General features: G+C 35.5%; 1 protein-coding gene across 1 annotated transcript; it reads left to right on the top strand.

Moving 5' to 3' along the window:
• The first annotated feature begins 536 nt into the window (after positions 1 to 536).
• Positions 537 to 20,123, top strand: LOC145290552 (uncharacterized). Its single transcript, XM_080136494.1, has 2 exons — positions 537 to 781; positions 17,938 to 20,123. Exon 2 carries the CDS (start codon positions 17,946 to 17,948, stop codon positions 19,983 to 19,985), a length of 2,040 nt encoding a protein of 679 aa, XP_079992620.1. The 5' UTR covers positions 537 to 781; positions 17,938 to 17,945; the 3' UTR covers positions 19,986 to 20,123.
• The last annotated feature ends 2,955 nt before the right edge of the window (positions 20,124 to 23,078 follow it).

Below are 23,078 nucleotides of genomic sequence, written 5' to 3'. Positions count from 1 at the left end.
TTGCTTAGAAGAGAAAAGTGCATCACATTCTAGGTTTCGAAGCTGGTTTTATATTGTGGTGATAACAGAAATCCACGCATGCTTTTTTTTAAATGTGATTTTACATGTATTTCTCGGCCAAAATAATCAATTTCTTCATATTTGGCAAATAAAAGATACCCCCCCCTCAAAAAAAAAAGGACAAAAAACGTGTCAATTACAAAGTTGATACAAATAGTTTCACAAAAACGTATTTACTTACAAATGGACGAGATCATAAATGATGGATGGTAGTTTTGACAAATTTGAAAAATATAAAGCTAATTTTCTGACGTCATCCATGCTCAAGAAAAATACGTATTTCTTTCCCCTCCTCTTTCTCTCGCGCGTCATCCCCCTCTCTCTTCTACTATCTTGCATCCCCCTTCTTTTTTCTCCCTCTGCCCATGCTCTCTTTGTTTTAATGATTTACGTCATTCGCCTCCTCAAGCTACTTCTCTTATTATTCGCCCTTCCATTACGTCACTCGCGTTTTGCGACGTCATACAGTGTGCCCGGTGACAAGATACAAACAAGCAAAAAATACAATATTTGAATATCGCCTACATCGGACGGACATTGTGTTACAACCGGCCTTCGTGAGGAGGCGGTTTAAAAAGGGACCTTGATTCGTATACAAATATTTCTATATAAGATAAATTTATGTCTGTCGGTCCAGTCGCTTTTCCATTCAGACTTGAAACTCATATCAATAATTAAGATCTAAGTAAAAAAAAAAAAGTGTCGCCGATATACACTCTCTGTAAGTAAAATCTTTTTCCTGTCTTAAATTTTTTATGTTCTTTATTATTGATAAGAAGTAAGTTTAGTTTTATTCTAATAAAACTTTTACTGATTGAGAAAGAGTATTTTATTGTTTTTATTAAAAAAAAAAAATTTAAGTGACTTGATTTATAAATGAAACCAAGGTAAATTTTTTGTTAGTTTAAAAAAAGCAAATCATTCCCCAACAATGTGCATCTGCAAGCGTGAGTGATTTCATTCATAAATATATTTAATGTAATTTTACAACTATTAAAATTATGACATTTTTATATTATGATTAACAGAGCAGAAATGAAAAACAAAGAAAATACACAACAAATATCTTGTACCAAAGGCAATAAAATTTATTCGACTTATATAATTTTAAAATATCACAAGTGAATCATGCATGGTCCCCCGTGAGTGCACAGTGAACAAGGCATAAAAATGACTAAGTTCAGCATTGCTCCCTCATCTAGTCCCCCAAATCCCCAGGGAACGTCAAATCCTGGTGAAAATGAACAAACAGAGCAGTTTTAAGCCTTAACATATGTAAACTTGAGTTCTGCACCATGCAAAGAAAAAAATGACTATGTCCATCATTTCCCTCGCCCCAAGGCCTTAACGTATTTATATTTGAGTTCAGCACCATGCAAAACTACTAAATAGACATACACAGAAAATTTGAGACAAATATGGTAAAATAGTCCCAAAAATGGAGTGTTTTTATAAGCCCTAAAGAGACCCTGGGACACACCAAGAGTTGTTTGTCTATACGCGAAGTATAGACAAACAAAATTATATAGAAATCAGTTAGTTACAATTTTTCAGAAAGTTTTATAAAAATCCAAGGCATCATTATTTTTAATAAGCACAAAAGTGTCAATTTTAGCCATTTTAACCCGAAAGACATCCCTAGTGGGGCAACCGGAGTTTTCCCGAAAAATATGTTCTGTTACTTTGTTACTAATAGCATGTTTAATATTTGTGTAAAATTTCCAAAAATTCCAAGGCGTAGCTATTGAGAAAAGTGCGGACAGATAAACGGACGAACGGACGGACAAGGGTGAATTTACAGGTCCACCCTCCTTTTGTCGATGGGCCAAAAACTGATTCTAAGATTTATTATCTCTAAATTTTACTTAGGCAAACACAAGTAAATAAAAAATAACGATCTATTTAAAACTATGCAGGTCGGTAGAAAAAGGTTATTTGATCATTTGTTGTACATTTTGTTTTTTCCCCGATTTCTGTCCTGTTAAGCATTTTACATGATTAAAAATTATTTGAATTATTTTGATTCTTCGAACAACTTTTCATCTTGAATGCTATTTTCACAACGCTTCGGTTGATGTAACCTTCGATCCTTTTCAGGTGAATCTTATCGAACTTCAGCATATTTATGTTAAACTCGGGAATCTGTACGGATTTTCGAACAGAATCCTTTATCTAAACGAGGGGGTAGTTTGCCCTCGTTTAGTCAATCATAACCGCGTAGAATTAATTTCGCACAGGCTGTGCAGGCCATAATAATACAATTACAAATTACTTAAGACTTCTGCAAGGTTGGAGATTATGAGAAGAGTTGTCCAAATAATACAAATTACTAATAACCTAAAAATTCCGAATATTAATGAATAATAATTGTTCAAAAATTTAATAACTAAAACACATTTTTAATTGTGATGTAATTTTAATTTTATAGCAACATTTTTAATCCTTTTTTGAAGATTGGACATCTTTCGAGAATAAGTTGTGCGATATTAATTTTAATTTTTATCTTTTTAGATTCAAATGTTAATAACTACATTTTATTCCTGTATTTGATTTATATTTTTTATTTTTTGATTCTTTTAATAATAGATTGTCTCGTCCATAAATGTTGTTTATTATATCTACCAAGTTGATTGCATAAATAGATTATGTATTCATTTTCAGTTACACTCGCTTCTCTTTATTTGTCCCTCAGTCCTCATTTTTTAATAAGTGATTTTTTTCGACAAAGGGAGAAGAAAACGTTGTATTCTAGGTTGGCAGTATTTTTGCGCGAACAGTCGCCAGAGATGTCGGAAATTTTCTGTTTCTATATCTATCCCTGTAGCCATGTCACTAGTAAGGGTGCTGGAGGTATACGTTTTATCTGGGCTGACGTTATCCGCCTGATAGTCAGGGACCCGAACCTTGCAGTAGCTTCTGGTGGGGCCTCTCGATGCCATATTAGTGGGTAATTGTTACGACTTTGCCTTATCATGTGTTACAAAAAAAATTCTTCGCTTTCTATTTCTCTCTTACTTTCCCTCTCTGTCCTTCACTAAGCAAGTCTATCTACCTAGCCAACAAATCCCAAAACTCCATTATGAAGAGTTTCAAGAAAAAATACACGATTAAACCCGGATCTCCAACTTCCAACGTAGACCCCCACTACCATGTCTCCTTTCCAAACATCAGGGGTCTACGTTCCAACCTTCCAGAGACTGAAACCCAATTACATGAGACTAAACCAGATCTTTTATTTTTAAGCGAAGTGAAACTGGCATTGGGCAGACTATTTCCCTAGATGAATGCGTAATTAAAGGATATTCTATCTTAACTTCCAAATCTGACCCCCAAGATCGCCATGGGCATGGAATATGTGCCTATATAAAAGATGGCCTTCCATGTGGTAGAGACATCTCCAGAGAAGATCCTAACTTACCATATATGTGCTTCCGGGTTAACCTTGCTCCCACTACTGCCTTTATATTTGTTCTCTATCGCCCCCACAACAGTGGAGTTACTATCTTTAAAAGCATATCTGAGAAAATTGACCACGTCCTATCTGCTTATCCTCCAGCTAACATTCACATATGTGGAGACTTCAATGTTCATAATGTGGAATTGTTAACCCACTCAAACAAGACCGATGATGAGAGGAGGTTCTGTCACGATTTCTCCATTGCTTATGACCTCACTCAGATTGTTCATGAACCCACCCGTGCGCCCGACACTGACGGCCAGTACGGGAGTCTCCTAGACCTTTTTCCCACAACTTGCCCTGAACTATGTTCAGCTTCCATTCTGTCTCCACTTGGATCTTCTGACCACTCTGTTATATCAATTAAGATTAAAATGTGATGTAATAAGTCCTCAGATGTACCTACCTATCGTACAGTATATCAATACTCTATGGCTGACTGGGATATATTCCGTACATTCATATCAGATCTAGCTCTACGTTCCATGTTTAAAAAGGATGTATCCTCTATAGTATTAGACCTGACGAGAATGTTGTAGGTCAGACTGTTTTATACCCTCAAAAAAGTTTCAGTAAAAACCTAACAGCCAGTCGTGGTTCTCTCCAGAATGTGTTGCTGCCATTGTGCACAGAAATCGCTTTTTCCATTGCTTCCAACATAATAGATGTACAGAGACTAAAACCGCTTTCAGGACTGCCAGCAATTACTGTAAAAAAATAATAAAGAACGCAAGAGAGTTGTATGCTCAGTCCGTCAAGTCCAAAGTAGCTGAGCAGCGGCTTGGCACCTACCAGTTTTGGCAAATAACAAACAGAACCCTGAACAGAAACGTGTTCATGAACCCACGCGTCCGCCCGACAACCATCATCAATTGACTTGAGGTAATCTCGTCAGCTTCAGACAAAGCCAAACCTTTTGATAAGAACTTTGCAGTTAATTCTACTCTTGGCAACCAAGTCCGCCAACCCCAGTATTTCCTCCTGTATTAGAAAACACGTTATGTGATATACAAATATCTGTACGTGATGTTGCCAAGCTAATCAAAAACCTTGATTCCAGTAAAGCAACCGGCCCTGACAGCATTCCAATTATAGTACTAAAAAACTTCAACCAGAACTAGCGCCCATACTTACAAAACTGTTTAAGCGTTGTCTTAAGGAGAATTGCTTCCCATCACCCTAGAAAATCTCATCAATATGCCCTGTATTTAAGAATTCAGGTGATCGGTCATCTCCCTCTCAGTACAGGCCAATAAGTCTCCTGTGCGGCATGAATAAGTTGCTGGAATCTGTTTTAAATAGAGAAGTAATCAACCATCTCAGCAAAAATAGTCTTCTTAGTGACACGCAATATGGTTTCCTTTTTGCTAGATCTACAGCAGATGTGTTTACAGCTATATCTCGCAGGATTAGGGAATCTCTCGACGGAGACCTCCTTTCTAGGGCAATTGCTCTTGACATATCAAAGGCCTAAAGGTTTACTTCACCTGATCTCCAGCTATAGTATAGCTGGAAATGTCGTCTCAATTATAAAATCATTTTTTTCTGATAGGTTGTGGTTGATGGGCAGAAATCAGAAGCTCACAATATTAATGCTGGAGTCCCTCAGGGGTCCATCTTGGTCCCAACTCTCATCCTGATCTACATTAATGATCATCCAAATCACATCCTTACATAATTCGTAGACATTTATGCTGATGACAATACCATCTATGATAGCACATCAAAGACCGTAAACGACCAAGTTCTCTCCGATTCTCTCTCCTCTGATCTTGGGCATGATGGAGAAAGAAGTGGCTTGTTACTTTTAATGCATCTAAAACCAAGCTTTTATCTTTACATCATCAACGCTCTGATACCCATCTGGCATCAATTGAAATGTATTGCTCTCGTCTTGGGAAGGCCTTATGTTTTGACAAGCTTCGGACTTGACCTTTACTCCTGATCTGAAATGGAACATGTACATCAAATCCGTTGCCAAAGTGGCTTGAAAAATGGTGGGATTCTTCTATCGGCCCAGTAGATATCTCACTGCTGATGAAATTCTCTTTCTATATAAGAGCCAGGTACGTCCACATCTGGTCAGGAGCTGCTAGAAAGGACTTATTCTTCCTTTATAGTTCAAAATAGACTTCGTAGCCTCATAGGAGATGTTCTTTTCTCTTCCCTTGCAACATCTTTTTCACAGAAGAGATGTTGCGATTTTTTCTTTGCTTTATCGTTATTTTCACGGCAGGTGCTCGACTGAATTTCAATCGATGGTCCCCCCTCGCCAAACTTTCACAAGAAACACTCGTGTAGCTGAAAACACTATCAATAATTCCTCCCCAATCTTTATCTGTGCCTAAACCTAAACGTAGATTCCATGAACAAAGCTTCTTCTTAGAACTGCACGCCTGTGAAACTGTCTTCCGTTTTCCTGCTTTCCAGCTGACTACAATATGGTTGTCTTCAAGTACAATGTAAACAAGTTTCACATAAGTTAACAAATTTACCGAATTTTTGTTACTATCGATTACTATATTGTCCAATTGCCTACTATACACTATTTATCCCTTATCTTTGAGTGGCCTCTGGGCCTTGATAATGTGGTGATGACTATGTAAAAAAAAGTGCTTTGGATTAAAACAACAAAAAGAAAATGGAATCAGACATTTTTTTTTGTTTTTTGCTTTAGATAATAATTGGCTACTTCTGCATTTACACACCTGCAGTTTCCACGAAGTTTCTCAGGTGTACTCGGCCGATGACGGAAAAACCGAAGGCGACCGATTGTAAAACGTTAAACTATTACGAGAAAATTATAATAATAAACAGGAAAAACATGGAAATACAATAAATAAAATTACAAACATGTATCTAACTCAACCTTAACCATAACCCTAAACTCTAAACTTAAAACTAACCTGCGATATTAAAATACTATTTTATTTCTTCCAATTTATAAAAAAAGTAGCATTTATAGATTTTATTAGGTAAAAATATACACCGCGTTCGTTAAAAATTGAGAAATGCTCGCCGATTTCTTGCAGTTACTCTGTCAAGCCAGCCCGAGAAGCCTTATGTAAATCTCACGTCAGCAAATGCAGAAGCACCAATATTTGTTTACACGCAGCGAAAGCGTTTTGCATCAATTAAAAACAAAATGGAATTGGACATTTTTTTTTTCAGTTTTGAATAATATTTGTTTAGATGCGTTAAAAGTAATCACATGCATGCGAAGTGAAAATGACATTCAAAATAAATTTTAAAAAGCTCGAACTGTTTGATGTTTATTAAATTCTAAATCAATGCTGTTATTATTGTCTGAAAATAAAAGATCGCCATACATTCCAAACAATTTCACTTAAAAGAATATTTATAATCCGAGAAAGATGAGAGTCTCCAAAATAGCGGATGAATATCTGTCATCTGATACAATGATCAATACTCAGCAAAAAACAAAAGAAAATTTATTTATTTTTTATTACATCCCCCCCCCCAAACAAGGCACATTGCCACTTTGTTGTAGGGGGCTACTATCAGGGATATAAGCTACAGGGGTACTATGTGGGGAGTTGGGTAGCAAGATGTCGGTTCACGTTACATTTGAACTTTTGCATGTCAGTACAGTTAGGAAAGCAGGAACCCGGAAGGGAATTCCAAAGACTAGCGGTTCTGGGGAAGAAACTACTGGAGTAGAAGGCTCTCTTACATCTAGGGATCTCAACTGTGAAGGGTGGGATTTTCCTGCATGTCGGGTTTGTCGGGGGTATTTACGTCGAGGGGGTACAAGTGCTTGCAGTTCGTTGGAGAATTCACCGTTAAAGTACTTGTAGAACAGGCAGAGGGATGCTACATTTCGTCGATGGGACAGAGGCTGAAGCTTAGATGAGAGTTCGGGACCTATCAGGTTGGCGACTCTCTTTTGAACCTTGTCTAGGAGTGAGAGACTAGTAGCAGATGCACCAGCCCAAATATGACAACAATACTCCGTACATAGGCCTTATAGAGGTACAGGATACTTTCGGGCGTTAGTAGCTTTCTAGCACGTTAGAGAGAACCTACCTTTTTCGCAGCGGTCCTGGCAATGCTCTCAATGTAATTGTCCGAACACATGTTTCCTGTGAACGTTAGGCCGAAGAGTTTAAAAGATGTACTTTCAGATAAAGAATCTTTGGCAATTGCTATTGGTGGTAGAAAAGGTTTCTTGTAGTTATTGAAGGAAACAGGTTTAGTCTTGGCAGCATTCAATGTGACTATCCATTTTTGTCCCCATTCAACTACAGATTAGAGGTCATCCTCTAGTGTTTCTGCCATTTCTTTAGATATGTGTTCATTTGTTTTTCCTGTCGTGCTTGTTATAGAGCGTGATGTCATCAGCATATATACCCATCTCTGAGACAATGAAAACAGAGATAAAATTTAATTGAAACTTTTAAAATCAATATCTTTTTTTTAATGCGTGTACATTCAATAAAAGGATAAAAGGTGAATTTCGCCATTATACATTATTTTTTTGTGAAAATATTTTTATATTTAAAATTAGTTCAAAAATATTCTTAATAAACTTGTGATGTGTATGTTATAAAAACAGTTAAATAACGTCAAAATATATTTTAAATCAAGAATAAACAGAATAAAATTGTTGTAGTTGTGCAAAATTTAGATGAGATAAAACTAACCGTACGCTCGACTTTGCTCTGAAGATGACGTTATGCGCTCTAGTTTCACTGTAATCTGACGTAAAACGCAGAGCAGTCAATCAAAGGAGCAGAGGATCTTTGGGGAAAATATTCGAAGATAAAAATCAATAAATTAATAAACAACGCGTTCTTAAGCAGCCATTCCTAACAACTTTATACAAAATTAATATCTTCACCTTGAATCAACAGTTGCAGACACTGGAAGATGTTTCATATTGCGAAACAAAACGATTAATTGCTGCAAGAAAATTTGCACCTATTGTGGCGAGTGGTGCATCCGTTAAAGATTAATAATTTAATTTTTAAAATAAGAGGAAAAAAAATAAAGAAAAAATAACGGTTCTCCAGCCCACTCTACTAGAAAAAAATGGTTCACGTAATGAAAAAAAAACAACAACAAAAAACAACAACAACAAAAAACAACAACAACAACAACAACAACAACAACAAAAACAAGCTTACTTTAGTTACAAAAATAAAGAAAACAATTCAAAAAATACATTAAAAACACATTAAAATGTACTTTTTTAAAAAACTTTTGTTAAAAAATATGAAAAACACAAAAAATTGGTTATTTATTAATTTTGTTAAATTTTGTCTGACAAAAAATGGTTGAAAAAAAACTACAACTTACGCGTGCATTTTTTTCACTTAAAAACATTTGTTACAAGAATAAAATAAATTGTTACGGTAGGTCGTTGTTTCTTTTTATTTTCGTATATATGATTTTTCTGAAAATTATATTATATTTAAATGTTTTCGCCGGTATTTTCTTTGAGTAGCGTTGTTACGCTTTGATAATCGGCTACGCTCGGAAAAACCGGCGATTATCATGTTCTGAGCAAAGCCGAGCGGCCAGTTAGTTACATACAATGCCGCCCCAAAAGTAAGTCCGCAATTGTCACCTTTCAAAAACCGCAAATTTAAGTTAAATGGAATCCAACTGTTTAAACAACTTATATATCATTTGATTCGATTTTTATTCTTCTATAATTTTCCTGTTCATATTTGACCTTTAATTGAAGTATCCTAGTGTTCATGTCAATTAAAAAAATAACTTCAAATCGAGAAGGAAAAAGATACTCCGCACAATGGAAAATTTAAATTTTAATGTAACTTTACAGCATTAATGCAACAATGCAACATAGATACAACAAACACAAAGAACTAGTTAATATTTAGTAGCATAGCCCTTCTGCGGCAATACTTCAGTGAAAGGGTATTCCACTTCTCTTTAATGTTTTTCCAAAGTTCTTGCATATTTGAAATTTCATCAGTGCGTAGTTGTTGCTTAATGTAATGCCATACGTTTCCGATAGGATTGAGGCCTGAAGATTGTGCAGGCCAATCCAAGCACAGAATATCATGCTCTTTAAGGAACATCTTAACGTTGCCAGCTGTGTGAATGGGAGCATTATCCTGCATGAAGATGGGATTATCATCCCAATTCCGGCCAAATTAGGATAGAAAATGCTCAGCCAACATATTATTATAGTTGGTCGAATTAATTCAACCTTGCAAGCGACCTATAGCCCTGCACTAATAACGCCCTACAACAATGCTGAAACTCCATTATCTTACAGAGTTGAAACTGTGCATCTAGAATTAAATTCCTCGTCCTTCTTTCGACGGACGTACTGCCTAAGATCACTCCTAGCCCATTGAACTTGCTTTCCTCGCAAAAATTACTTTAAAAAAAACTGAAGAGTCATGATCTTCATTGCATCTGACGAAGTCCAGACGACGCTTTCTGTTTTTTACAGAAATCATTGGAACACAGCCTAGCAAATCAAATCCCTTCAATCTGTTCTTAACTGTAGAAAGAGAGCACTCTTTTAACAAGATTATACTGTTGTTGGATTGGAGGGTGACGTTTCGAATCTGTTTATGAGACTGCGAATCATGATAGCATTGTCTTCCTTGTACAATTAACTCTAGGACGACCAGATTTAGGGGCATCACACCAGTGCCGGTGCTTTGGTGAGTTTGCACAGTCATTCGTACCGTTTTCTAATCACATTTAAATCTGCAGCCGATTTCTCGATTGGATAAACCAGAAAGGTGAAGATTTCCCGGCGATCACGAAGAGAGACTCAAGGTATATCAGAGGTTTACGTTCTTACCTTCCAGAGGTTGAAACCCAATTACATGAGACTAAACCATATCTATTATTCATAAGCGAAACCGGCATTGGAGCGACTATTCCCTAAATGAGTTCGTAATTAAAAGATACTCTAACTTAACTTCCAAATCTGACCCCACAAGATCGCCATGGGCATGGAATATGTGCCTACATTAAAGGTGGATTTCCGTGTGGAAGGGACATTTCAAGAGGAGATCCTAACTTATCCTATATGTGCTTCTGGGTTAACCTTGCTCACACTACTGCCTTTATATTTGCTCTCTATCGCCCCCATAACAGCATAAAAGCATATCTGAGAAAATTGACCATAATAAGTCCTCAGACATGCCTATCTATCTATGGCTGACTCTATGGCGGATAGCTCCGTACATTTATATCAGATTTACTTCTGCGTTCCACGTTTAAAAAGGATGTGTCCTCTATAGTATTAGACCTGACGAGAATAGTTAATTGTAGGTATAGACCGTTTATATGCCTCGAAAAAGTTCCAATAAAAACCTAACAGCCAGTCGTGGTTCTTTCCAGAATGTGCTGCTGTCATTGCGCACAGAAATCGCTTTTTCCATTGCTCCCAACGTAATAGATGTACTTTGACTAAAACCGTTTTCAGGACTGCCAACAACCACTATAAACAAGTAATAAAGAATGCAAGGGAGTATGTGCTCAGTCCGTCAAGTCCAAAGGAGCATAGCAGTGGCTTGGTTCCCACCAGTTTTGGCAAATAACAAACAGAATCCTGAACAGAAATGTGTGCTCTATCCCAACTATCATCGATGGACCTGAGATAATCTCGAAAACATCAGACAAAGCCAAACTCTTTACCAAGAACTTTGCAGCTAATTCTACCTCTTGTAACCAAGTCTGCCAACTCACAATATTTCCTCCTGTATTAGAAAACACGCTATGTGACATACAAATATATGTACGTGATATTGCCAAGCTAATCAAAAACCTTGATTCCAGTAAAGCAACTGGCCTTGACGGCATTCTTATTATAGTACCCAAAAACTTCAACCAGAACTAGCGCCCATACTTACAAAACTGTTTAAGCGTTGTCTTAAGGAGAATTGCTTCCCGTCCTCTTTGAAAATCTCATCAATATGCCCTGTATCTAAGAATGTAGGTGATCGGTCATCTCCCTCTCAGTATAGGCCAATAAGTCTCCTGCGCGTTATGAGTAAGTTGCTGGAATCTGTGTTAAATAGTCAATCATCTCAGCAAAAATAACCTTCTTAGTGACATGAAATCTGGTTTCCGTTTTGCTAGATCTACAGCAGATGTACTTACATTTATATCTCATAGTATTAGCGAATCTTTCGACAGAGGCCTCCTTTCTAGGGCAATTGCTCTTAACATAACAAAGACCTTTGATAGGGTGTGGTATAAAGGTTTACTTCACAAGAACTCCAGCTACGGTATAGCTGGAAATGTCTTCTCAAATATTAAATCATTTCTCTCTGATAGGTTCATAAGCGTAGTGGTTGATGGACAGAAATCAGAAGCTTACAGTATTAATGCTGGAGTCCCTCAGGGGTCCATCCTGGACCCAAACTCTCTACCTGATCTACATCAATGATCTTCTAAATCACATCCTTACATCATTCGTAGACATTTATGCTGACGACACTACAATCTATGATAGCACATCAAAATTGTAAACGACCAAGTTCTCTCCGATTCTCTCTCCTCTGATCTTGACCACATGGTACTATAGGGGAAATGTTGCTGGTTACTTTTAATGCCCCTAAAACCGAGCTTCTATCTTTACATCATCAACGCTCTGATCCCCATCTGGCATCAATTGAAATGAATGAATGGCTCTGGTCTGTCTTTTTTCCATGGCAAGTGTCCCCCACTCTTTTTCTGTGCCTAAACCTAAACGTAGAATCCAATGAATAAAGCTTCCGTGGAACTGTCTTCTGTTTGCCTGCTTTCCAGCCGACTACAATATGGTTGTCTTCAAATCCAACGTAAACAAGTTCTTGATGAACCGTTCCACATAAGTTAACAAATTTACCGAATTTCCATTACTAACGATTACTATATTATCCAATTGACTACTGTACACGCTTTAATCCTTATCCTCGACTGTCCTCTGGGCCTTGATAAAGGTGATACGTATGTAAAACAAATATATGAACTAAATGTTACGTTGTATAACCTAGGAGCAACAACCTGAATGAAATATTGAAAAACAGCAAGGTGGCAAAAGTGCACATGCACCATGACTTAGAGATGTAAACATCTTCGAACTACCGACACGGTAATATCGCCTCCACCCTCTCAAAGAAGAGAGAGTGTTTGTTAACTATTCTATGCTTCCAACTAACAATTTATAACAACAACAACAACAACAACAACAACAACAACAAAAAAGACATCGTAAAACTTGCATTTAACTTGAATAAAATATTTTAAAATAGCGAGGTTGCAAAAGTCCACAAACACCGTGGTTTAGAAATGTAAACTTGTTCGAACTACCGACCGGCAGTATCGCCCCCACCCCTCAAATAAAAACCTGCCATCATACAAATACATGGGTGCTTGCACTCTTCTACCCCCACGCTGAAATAACAACGCTATTATTTTGATAGCCATTCTTAATATGGGAAGGTTAGGGTATTTGGTAACTCTTCTGTGCTTCCATCTTACAATTTAATAATAAAAAAAATATCGTGAAACTTGAATTTAACCCGAATAAACTATTTAGAAATAGCGAGGTGGCAAAAGTGCAAAGCAGCATCGTTTAGAAATGTAAAAATGTTAGAATTCCCGACAAGGCAGTACTGACCCCACACCCTCAAATAAAAACATACCATGAAAAATAAACATGAGTACTTGTACTCTTTTGATACCATGTTGAAATAATAGCGTTATTATTTTGAAAGACATTCTTAACACGGGGAGGGGAGAGTGTTTGGTAACTATTCCGTGCTTTCACCTAACAATTTAATTAAATTAATATCCTGATTACGAAAATCTCATTCAAATTGTGTGCAGACAAGTGTTTTCAGAGATATAAACACATGTATTCTGCAATGTAATTCAATGCCTGCCAGAGTTATTTATCTACCACCCCGGTGTTAATTCCGAAAGCTGTTCTTAACATGGAGAGTTTCCATCAATCTAAACAGTTCATATACAGTGAGAACCTCTAAATTCTAAAAAAAATCTGTTTATACTTTTCATTCTTATTCTAATGGGCCATATTTCTTAATTTTATTATTGCAGACGGATTTACGTATTCCCTTATTTTCTTTTTTCAGATTCAAACAGTACCTGCAGTAGTTTACTTTTTGCGAAGAAAGGGAGAGGCTTCTACCGGCCAACGCCGGTTAACGGGTGCTGCTAGTATAAAATAATTTTATAAAATCAACAGTAGGTTTTCTACAGTGCAATGTAAAATTTTTTTATTTTTTTTTTACACAGTGATCACCACTTATCAAGACCCGGAAGCCACTCATGGATAAGGGTTATTGCAAGTACATTACATTAGTGTGGAGATTTGATGAAGTGTTTACTTAAGGGGGCGGTTCATTAGGAATTTGTTAACATTGGACTTGAAGACATCCAAGTTGTAGTCCGGAGGGAAGCAGGCAGACGGAACAGAGTTCCACAGGCGTGCAGTCCTAAGAAAGAAGCTTTGTTCATGGAATCCGCGTTATGATTTAGGCACAGATATAGAGTGGGGGAAATTTTTCACAGTGGATTCAGCTAGACGGGTGTTTTTCGTGAAAGATTGGCGAGGGGGGACCAGAGATTGGAGTTCAGACGAGCACCTGCCATGAAAATAACGATAAAACAAGGATAGGCTCGCAACGTCTCTTCTGTGGGAGAGAGGTTGCAGGGTAGAGAAAAGGGCATCCCCCACTAAACCACGAAGTCTATTTTGTACTCTGTCAAGGCAGGATAGGCTGTTTTTGGCAGCTCCTGCCCAGATATGGCAACAGTATTCCATTCTTGGACGTACTTGGCTTTTATATAGATAGAGAATTGCATCAGTAGTGAGATATCTTCTGGAGCGGTAGAAGGATCCCACCATCTTTCCAGCGACCTTGGCAACAGACTTGATGTACGTGTTCCATTTCAGATTTCAGGCATGTGAAGCTTACTCTTGGTGTATAGAGATGGATCCTTGACTAGAGCAGGCGATCAATTGATTTGATTGAAAAATTGTCAATTTCACCGATTTCGATAATAATAAAACGTATTGAAAGTGTAGAATATTCGTTGATCCTCGGTTCTCTCCTGGGTAACGTCGGGTCTCCCTGCTAGTACACACACACACACACACACACACACACACACACACACACACACACACACACATATATATATGTATATATACTAGCATTTCAGCCCGGCGTTGCCCGGGTGTTTGGAGGTGTATCTTGAGAAAAAAAAAAAATGAATAAATAAAAAAAGGTAATTTTTAAGCTTTGACCCCTATTATGACCCTTAACATTTATTGTTTTGGGCTCAAATCCAGTTATTAAGTCAGATCCATGTCGAAGGAACCTATATCTAACATGTCAAGTGTTTAGACCTAGAATTGTGAGTTTGGTAGAGTTCTCAAAGGTCAAATCGTTGAACTTTGACCCCTTAACAGCCAAATTTCTGGCCGAAAACCGATCACCTAGATTTTTCCAAATCGCAGTACCCTGTATATCAAATTTCGAGTCTGTGGACTTAAAATTGACAGAGTGATTGCGTATGGAAATGTACACAGACAAACAGACATACAGACACACAGACACGTTCACGTTTATATATATATATATATATATATATATATATATATATATATATTATAAACTCTACTGGCTATATATATATATATATATATATATATATATATATATATATATATATATATATATATATATATATATATATATAAACACTAAGACTCTGTGGATATTGGATGCTTTTTTGTATACAGTACATGACGACATAAATGGTGGCATTATCTATTTAATTCGAGTTTAAATGCATCCATAAATTCTTTGAAAATATCAAAAAATATGTCACAGAAAGAAAACGTCATCTACTAAAAATGAGGGATGATAAAATCGATGCAAGATCCTTATGACGTAATCAATGGTGAAGTAACAAAAAGAATGACTTCACACATTAAATTACAAAACATGCTCATTAATTGGGCTATGACAAGAGAATATTCTTTTCATCATTTTGACTCTTGAGTATATCTCAGTTAATATCTTATATGTTTTTTATATAGAGTGATGTCGTTCTCGACGGATTAACTGTGTCTAATTGTGTGGGATATATACTCGAGAGTCAAAACAATGTTAAGAATATTCTCTTGTCATAGCCCTACTCATTAATCAAATCTAATGACAATCGAACCTTCAAAATTAAACCATAAAAGTACACACATAAACGTCTACATACATTTTTTACTCACGCCAGGATAACTCAACTCGACCTTGTGTCATACCTGTAATTGGTGTAGGCAGGTAAATAATATTCGGAAGAATGAAGAAATGAGAAAGATAACAAGAAGGAAGAGAAAAACAAAACAGAGAGAGAGAGAGAGAGAGAGAGAGAGAGAGAGAGAGAGAGATTTAATAAAGCATATAATAAATACTCACCTAATGGGGCATGAGTCATATAGTCTAATTCTTATATACTATTTCATCTACATATATACATACGTATCTCCATTCATATATATATATCTCAACATTTTGAACCGAGAGAGAGACTTAGCTGTCGTACAAAGCTTGATATCGTTTAGGTTTTTGAAGCATTTCTCATGCAGAAAGTTGTCGAAATGTTTCAAAAAGTGGTAGTCGGTAGGTGAGTCGAGAGTTTCGTACACCATTTCAGTCAACTTCTGCAGCGTCGGTTTAGCAACATGCGGTCGGGCATTGTCGTGGAGAAGAATTGGGCCTTTTCTGTTAACTAATACTGGATATTGTTGCCGAAGTTTCTGATGCATTTCATTCATTTGTTGACAATACTTCTTTTCGTAATGGTTTCGCCTGCATTCAAAAATCTGTATAGATGAGACTAGTCAAAGACCACCAAACAGTCAGCATGACCTTCTTTTGGTGCAATTCTGGCTTCAGGAAGTGTCATGGAGCTTCGTCGACGTCTGAGCTGAGCGTTGCCAATTGTCATAAAAAAACAACTTTTTATCGCAAGTCACAACTCGTTCGATAAACGGGTAGATCTTGTTGCACAAAAGAAGGGAAGATGACACTTCATAACGGCATTTATTTTAGTTGTTGTTTAATTCGTGAGGCACCTATTTATCAAGATTTTTGTCTTTCCAATCTCTTTCAAGTGGTTGGAGAACGTCGTATATATTTATGTCTAATTTAGAAGCAAGTTCTTGAATAGTTGTGCGTGGATTAACTTCGACTAAGGCTCTTAATTGATTGTTGTCAACATCCGATGGCCAACCACTACACTCATCATCTAAAAGACTCATCGCCGCCACGAAATTTCCTAAACCACCATTATGCTGTGCATTCAGTAGTGGTTCCTGATCAAAACACTTCGTTGATATCACGAGCTGTTTCAGCAGCTTTTTTGGCCTAGCTTGGATTGAAATATTAAAATTGTGCGAATCTGCTTTTTTTCATCTTGTATTCAACGTTCTGCAAAGAAGGCACAATTGCTTTTAAACAATTGTAATTTAAACGATTAAACAGACCGAAAACCGCCCTTTAAAATGATATATAAAGTAAAGATATTATAACGAAAACTTATTTGAAAATACATTTGAAATCAAAATTAAAAATTTCGTAATAACTTTCTTCTCAACATATAATTCTTTTTGCTATTATAGATAACTACATAGATTTATTTATTTATTTGTTTATTTTCCTAATAATATGTTGTGATTTGTCTTTCAAGTGCACTTGGTGCGTATTTTATTTTATTCAAATTAAATCAACGTTTCTATATGTCACACCCTTAACGATATATAGATATATACTTGAAAATGGATGACCTCATAAATGATGAATAGTATTTTCATGACGTCATCAATATCTCTTTGTGACATCATCAAGTATGCACAGTGCAAGATATAAACAAACAAGGAATGCGATTTTTTCCCCGAGAAAGAAGCTATACTTTACAGTCTATTCCTGTGCATCGTTACAGTGTGGACAATCTCCGGGCATCTCCGTCACGTTCACTCCGTATGTTACGCTACTAAAGGGAAGCGCATTCTGAAAATGTCACCATACTTAAAAGAAATAAAAATTATTGACCAAAGATATCAAGAGTTTTAGTAATATACTAGAATGCCTGTGTAAAATAATATATATTGTTTTGTTTTATTTATAATAATCTTTTTAATCCGTTATTACCCCCTATTAATCCACACCTCTTGATTTTAATTACGTCATTTACCTTCTATTTTTTTAATCATTCGCCCTTTTTATGATTCACTTTTTTGTGACGTCATTCAGGGTGCACAGAAACAAGATTCATGCAATCAATCAAGTGCCGCAGATTAGATTTAAATATAAATGCATAAATACGTAAATAGATACACTTTTGAATTTGTCCTCAACATAATTAATCCATATAGTTTATATTATTTTACACAGAATCCACAATGAAGAAACTCAAGCTGAAATCGCCGGACGATTATCCAGGGACGCCAAAAGTGTTACGGTCGTCTTCAAAGAAGGCTCGTCAAAAGAATCCTGATAGCAAGAATTCTGCATTGGATTCCTCTTCGTCACCCACCGAAGTTCCTCAACATCCTCCTTCACCCAGAGCCAACTATGAAGATGGTGAGAAAACAAACCTCCCTTCTACGTCTTTCTGTTCGACGAAGGAATTATCTCCAGATCCGAATATAAAAAGGGTTGAAGATCCTGATGTGTTCAGGAAAACCCCATTGAATCTATCCATAACGAAGAACGATAGTGAATTGCCTTTGAAGCAGGTGAAGGTGAAGTTAGAAAAGTTGAGCCCTACGAAAAAGCATTGGAAGCATTCCTACCTAGAGTCAAGTCAAAAAGAATGGCAGCAACCAGAGGCAGTGAACCTTGAACACAATTTTAACAATGAAACAAATTGTAATAAGAATCACTCAAGTAGATCGACTGTTGTAATTAAAAAAGAATATAACCCCATACCCCCGACCCAGTCCGTACCAATGAAAAATTCACACAGCAGCCACACCCTTTCCAATTCTGATATATATCCAGATAACTCTTCGATTTTGAACCCAACTGAATCAAAAATCACTGATCATCCTTCCACAAGTGTGGATCTTAGCAAGACGACTTTACAAAAAAGTTCTTCATACTTGCAAAACACTAACACGTTGCACACTTCTTGGGCGAATAATGGAAAGTTGCAGGAAACGAACGCAAATAAATCTGAGCATATTTCAATTCAAACTCAGGATATCACAGGGCAAAGGCAGAGTCAGGTACCGTTAGGAAATCAAATGCCTACAGTTAGCAACAATCAAAATTTGCCTATTCCAAACTACATGCATGAAGATTCCTGTCTGAATCTTTTACTATCAGAAGATGAGCAAAACTTACGCCATGAAATGAACTATAACTATTTCACGCAATCTCAACCTTTGGGTCCCAAACAAGATTACCTCAATTTTGTACCACCAAAACCTAGCCATGATCTACACCCATGGATGACGATGGGTCTGCCAGCTCCTCAGCAACCAAATGTTTCCTATTACGTTTATCCACGGCCACAAATAGCATATGGTAGCGCCATGGCTCCTTACCCACAGCAGCCAATTCCTCCAACGCCTGCAATGTGCCGAAATCAGAATCTACCTTTATACGAGAGCAGTATTATACCGGGACCGATGACTCAAGTCTCCGACAGTAATTTAATGCCTGGTCACTTGATGAAAAACCAATCACAGGGTGGTTACTTTGTCCATTCTATGCAACCATCACCATCTGCACCCTTTTCATTTCTTCCAAACCAAAGCCCATCCCAAATGGGCCCCACTCTATCGAACATGACAGTTAAGGCACCTCCAAAAGGGACCATGATAAGAAGGCCCACTGTTCGACTTCCAGAGAGCTTTATCTCAACAGCAGAAACATCAGCTTATACAAAAAGCCCCTCATTAGAATGCCACGATTTTAATTCAGGCAACAATGAAGAGTATTCTCAAGAGACTCAGCTTCTGGACAAAACTACCAAGTTAGTTGATCTCAACAGAACAGATGAACTGTTTGGAGTCTTTCACGATTTCCAAATACCAAAGTCGATAAGCGGTGCCACGAAAGGACAATTCATCTTGCGAAAATACATCGATTTCCTGATTCTTGAAAATGAAGGAATCACTGAAATGTCGCAGGCATATACCCCGCCAACTCCACTTTACTCGTTCGAGGAAGACCAATATATTTTAGAGACATCAAATGATGATGCACTCTTCCCAACTGCGAAATTTGAAAGATTCATTCAGATTCATTTCCCAAGCATCGATTTACATAGTATCGATTTTTCGGACTGCAGAGGATCCGTCTATACGCCTCGGAAACTTGAAACGGATATGGATAAAATAAGGGATATTTTCTTTTACTTCCAAACCGTACGAGGAACAACCGGTAACATAACGGACTCAGCAATATCAGATAATAATGGTCTAGCTATTTGAGATGGAATTACGATTTTTTGATCCGACAAGAACCGTTAGATTTATTCGCGTTGGTTTTCTATATCGTTGACAATTGATCAATTTTGGGCAACAGTTTCGCCATATGAAATCTGGTTCAATAAAATATTCTTTGATTTATTTCTCTATTCTGTGATTTTTCTAAGACAATGAGTTTATGTCTAAAACTCGCTCTGAAGAAAAAAGATGGATACCTAATTTTGAGGTTTATATAAAACAAAAACTGAATGAAACTGAAACGAAATACGAAACCAGCACACTCATAAAAAAAAAACGAAATAAAAACTGAATTGTTTACAACGAGTAATGAAACGTATAAAAGTGTTTACAAAACTATTTTATTTCAAAATTTAAGTCTTTCAGAAGTTCCAAAAACTAATTGAAGTATAATGTATTTCAAAAATATAATTATTTCACAGGATTACAAAATATTTCTTCCACAAATTTATGTGAGATGAAACAAAACGTTTACAAAACGTTTCTTCATTTAAAGAGGTTTCAAAAAATTCATTTTACTCAGTTTTTCATGAGTGCACTTGTTTCCTTTTTCGTTTCAGTTTTATTCAGTTTCTGTTTTTCCATAAATTTCGAAATTAAGCGACTATCTTGTTCTTCGACGCGATCTTTAAACTTTACCGCCAATTGAAAGTTACTTTGTTTCTTTAAAAAGGCTTTGTAACTTGCAGAGTTAATTTATCTAATTTATGTAAGTCATTTTATATTTTTTGTTATTTAACACATTTAGGGGATGCTAAAATGTTAATGTTAGAATATTTAATGTTACAAATTGAAATTAAATTTGTTCGGTTGTGCATTTTAATTTGAAAAATAAAACATCGACGTAATTTTTCGTGTACAAAAACATACTCTGACAAAATGTTGAACCGAAATTGACATAAAAAATGATATACTAGAAAACAATGCGCAAATCAAATTATAAAATCATTTTTATATCGAAATAAGTCACAAATGTCAAAGATATGTAGATATTATCTAACGTTAAGCCTTTGTGTAGAATAGCGCACCAAAGATTTCTAGTGTTTAGAGAGATTCCCGAATTTTGGCGTAGATACTAGAACGCTCAGCACAGAATTTTTTAGCAAAAACTTTATTCAATGAATATTGTTGATTTTTCTTAATAACTCAGGGTGTAATTGTTTCTTTTTAAAAAATTTTATTTAGGGTAATAGGTTCTTTTTAGGGTAACAGTTTTTTTTAGGGTAACAGTTCTTTTTAGGGTAATAATTTTTTCTGTAATTTTTATGTATGATTTTATTATTATTATTATTATTATTATTATTATTATTATTATTATTATTATTATTATTTATTTTTTTAAATTCATTTTTAATATCATGTTTTTCTTTCTTTTTAGAAAAAGAATAGTGCCTGTTGTTATTATTCTGTGGTTATTCGCCTAAGCAGAATAAATACGAATAAAGTGAAGCGGAAAATGTCACCGTTTTCAAGTTTCTGTTTTATAGGCAAAATAGAGCGCTTGGGGATCATATGGGCGTAGTTTTATTGGCGATATTAGAACATAGAGGATAGAAGAATTACAAAGGCGCATGCATTTAGACGACGAGTGTTTTTTGTTTCCAAAAGTGTTTTTTTTATCATTATGATCATTATTATCATGTCTTGTCTGTAAGCGCTTTTTTGTTCATATCAGCCAATTAATTGCCCAGCTTAGCCAATTTCAAATTTTATCGTCAAAACTCGGGGATCTCTGTTAAATTCATAGTATTTTATTCGGCCCAAGAACTGAAATTTGATACCTAAAAATTCAAAGTGGGAGCTACCCACTTTTCCAGAATTATTAAACAGACATATTTCAAATTTAACGCCTGTAAAAATGATTACGCAAATATTCCAAATTCAAATTTGTGGACGTTGTTAATGACTATGAGATAATATAACGAAAGAAATGAGATGCGTTTAATGATGGCTGATCGATATTTGTATAGGGCCTTATTGTTTCATTTTGGTGAATAAAGTTGTGAAATTTAAATGCCATTTTTTTTTATTGCTTTATACCGTATTATTATTATTATTATTATTATTATTATTATTATTATTATTATTATTATTATTATTATTATTATTATAATTATTATTATTATTATTTATTATTATTATTATGTATTATTATCATTTTTTTTATAAGCTCCTGGTTTGAAGCCGGGATTAAGGGAAATCCTCTGGAAATGAATCCCATCCCTTTCCAGAGAGACGTTCATAAACGAAATCAGAATTATTATTATTATTATTATTATTATTATTATTATTATTATTATTATTATTATTAATAATAATAATAATAATAATAATAATAACCACTACCACCACCACTTATTTAATTAAAAAGAATAGTTTTAAAAATACTTTCATTACCATGTACCCCAAGTTCGACTGGCAACCCTCTGAACTTAGGCGTTCTAAAACTGTCTTTAAAGTCTTTAATTAGCGACCAAAATCGACTTCCATCATGATTGATTCGTGTTAGGCTAAGTCAAAGTAACGCGAACATATTCACATATCTTACAATCAGTTTCAACACTGTAAATCATACAAGTTGATATAAAATCAAATGCAGTTACGTTTGGTATTAGGTTGGTGCAAAAATACTGTCGATTTTGACGTTCAACTATATATATATATATATATATATATATATATATATATATATATATATATATATATAAACGACATTATTTTTGCACCAACCTAATAAAAGTCATTTGCTCTATATTTGTTTTTTCTTTAAATATTTTTCGATTTCATTGGTTGTTTACTCTACTGCATGAATGCCATTTGTTGTTTATACTTTTTTCGATTTCCCAACTGTTATCTATACTGCATGGTTGCCTTTTGATTTATTGAGTTATATATTTCTGAATTAAAAGTAAAAATGAGATTATTGATTTAAATAAAAACTATCCAAGTAGGCTTAATAAATGCATTTAGGTTTTTAAATAAAATTTAAAGTTAAATTACATTAGTACTTACCTTAGCACAACCTACGTCTCTATATAAGACTCATGTTATATACTAATTGTACAATCAGAGATAAAA

This window comes from Euprymna scolopes, chromosome 2 (assembly GCF_053919585.1).
Source record: "Euprymna scolopes isolate OS-2025 chromosome 2, ASM5391958v1, whole genome shotgun sequence".
Lineage (NCBI taxonomy): Eukaryota > Metazoa > Mollusca > Cephalopoda > Sepiida > Sepiolidae > Euprymna > Euprymna scolopes.
This window is presented reverse-complemented; position numbering and strand designations above follow the sequence as displayed.

What these genes read in the sequence shown, in the direction of transcription:
- LOC145290552 (XM_080136494.1), top strand. Translation starts at nt 17,946, where the DNA reads ATGAAGAAACTCAAGCTGAAATCGCCGGACGATTATCCAGGGACGCCA.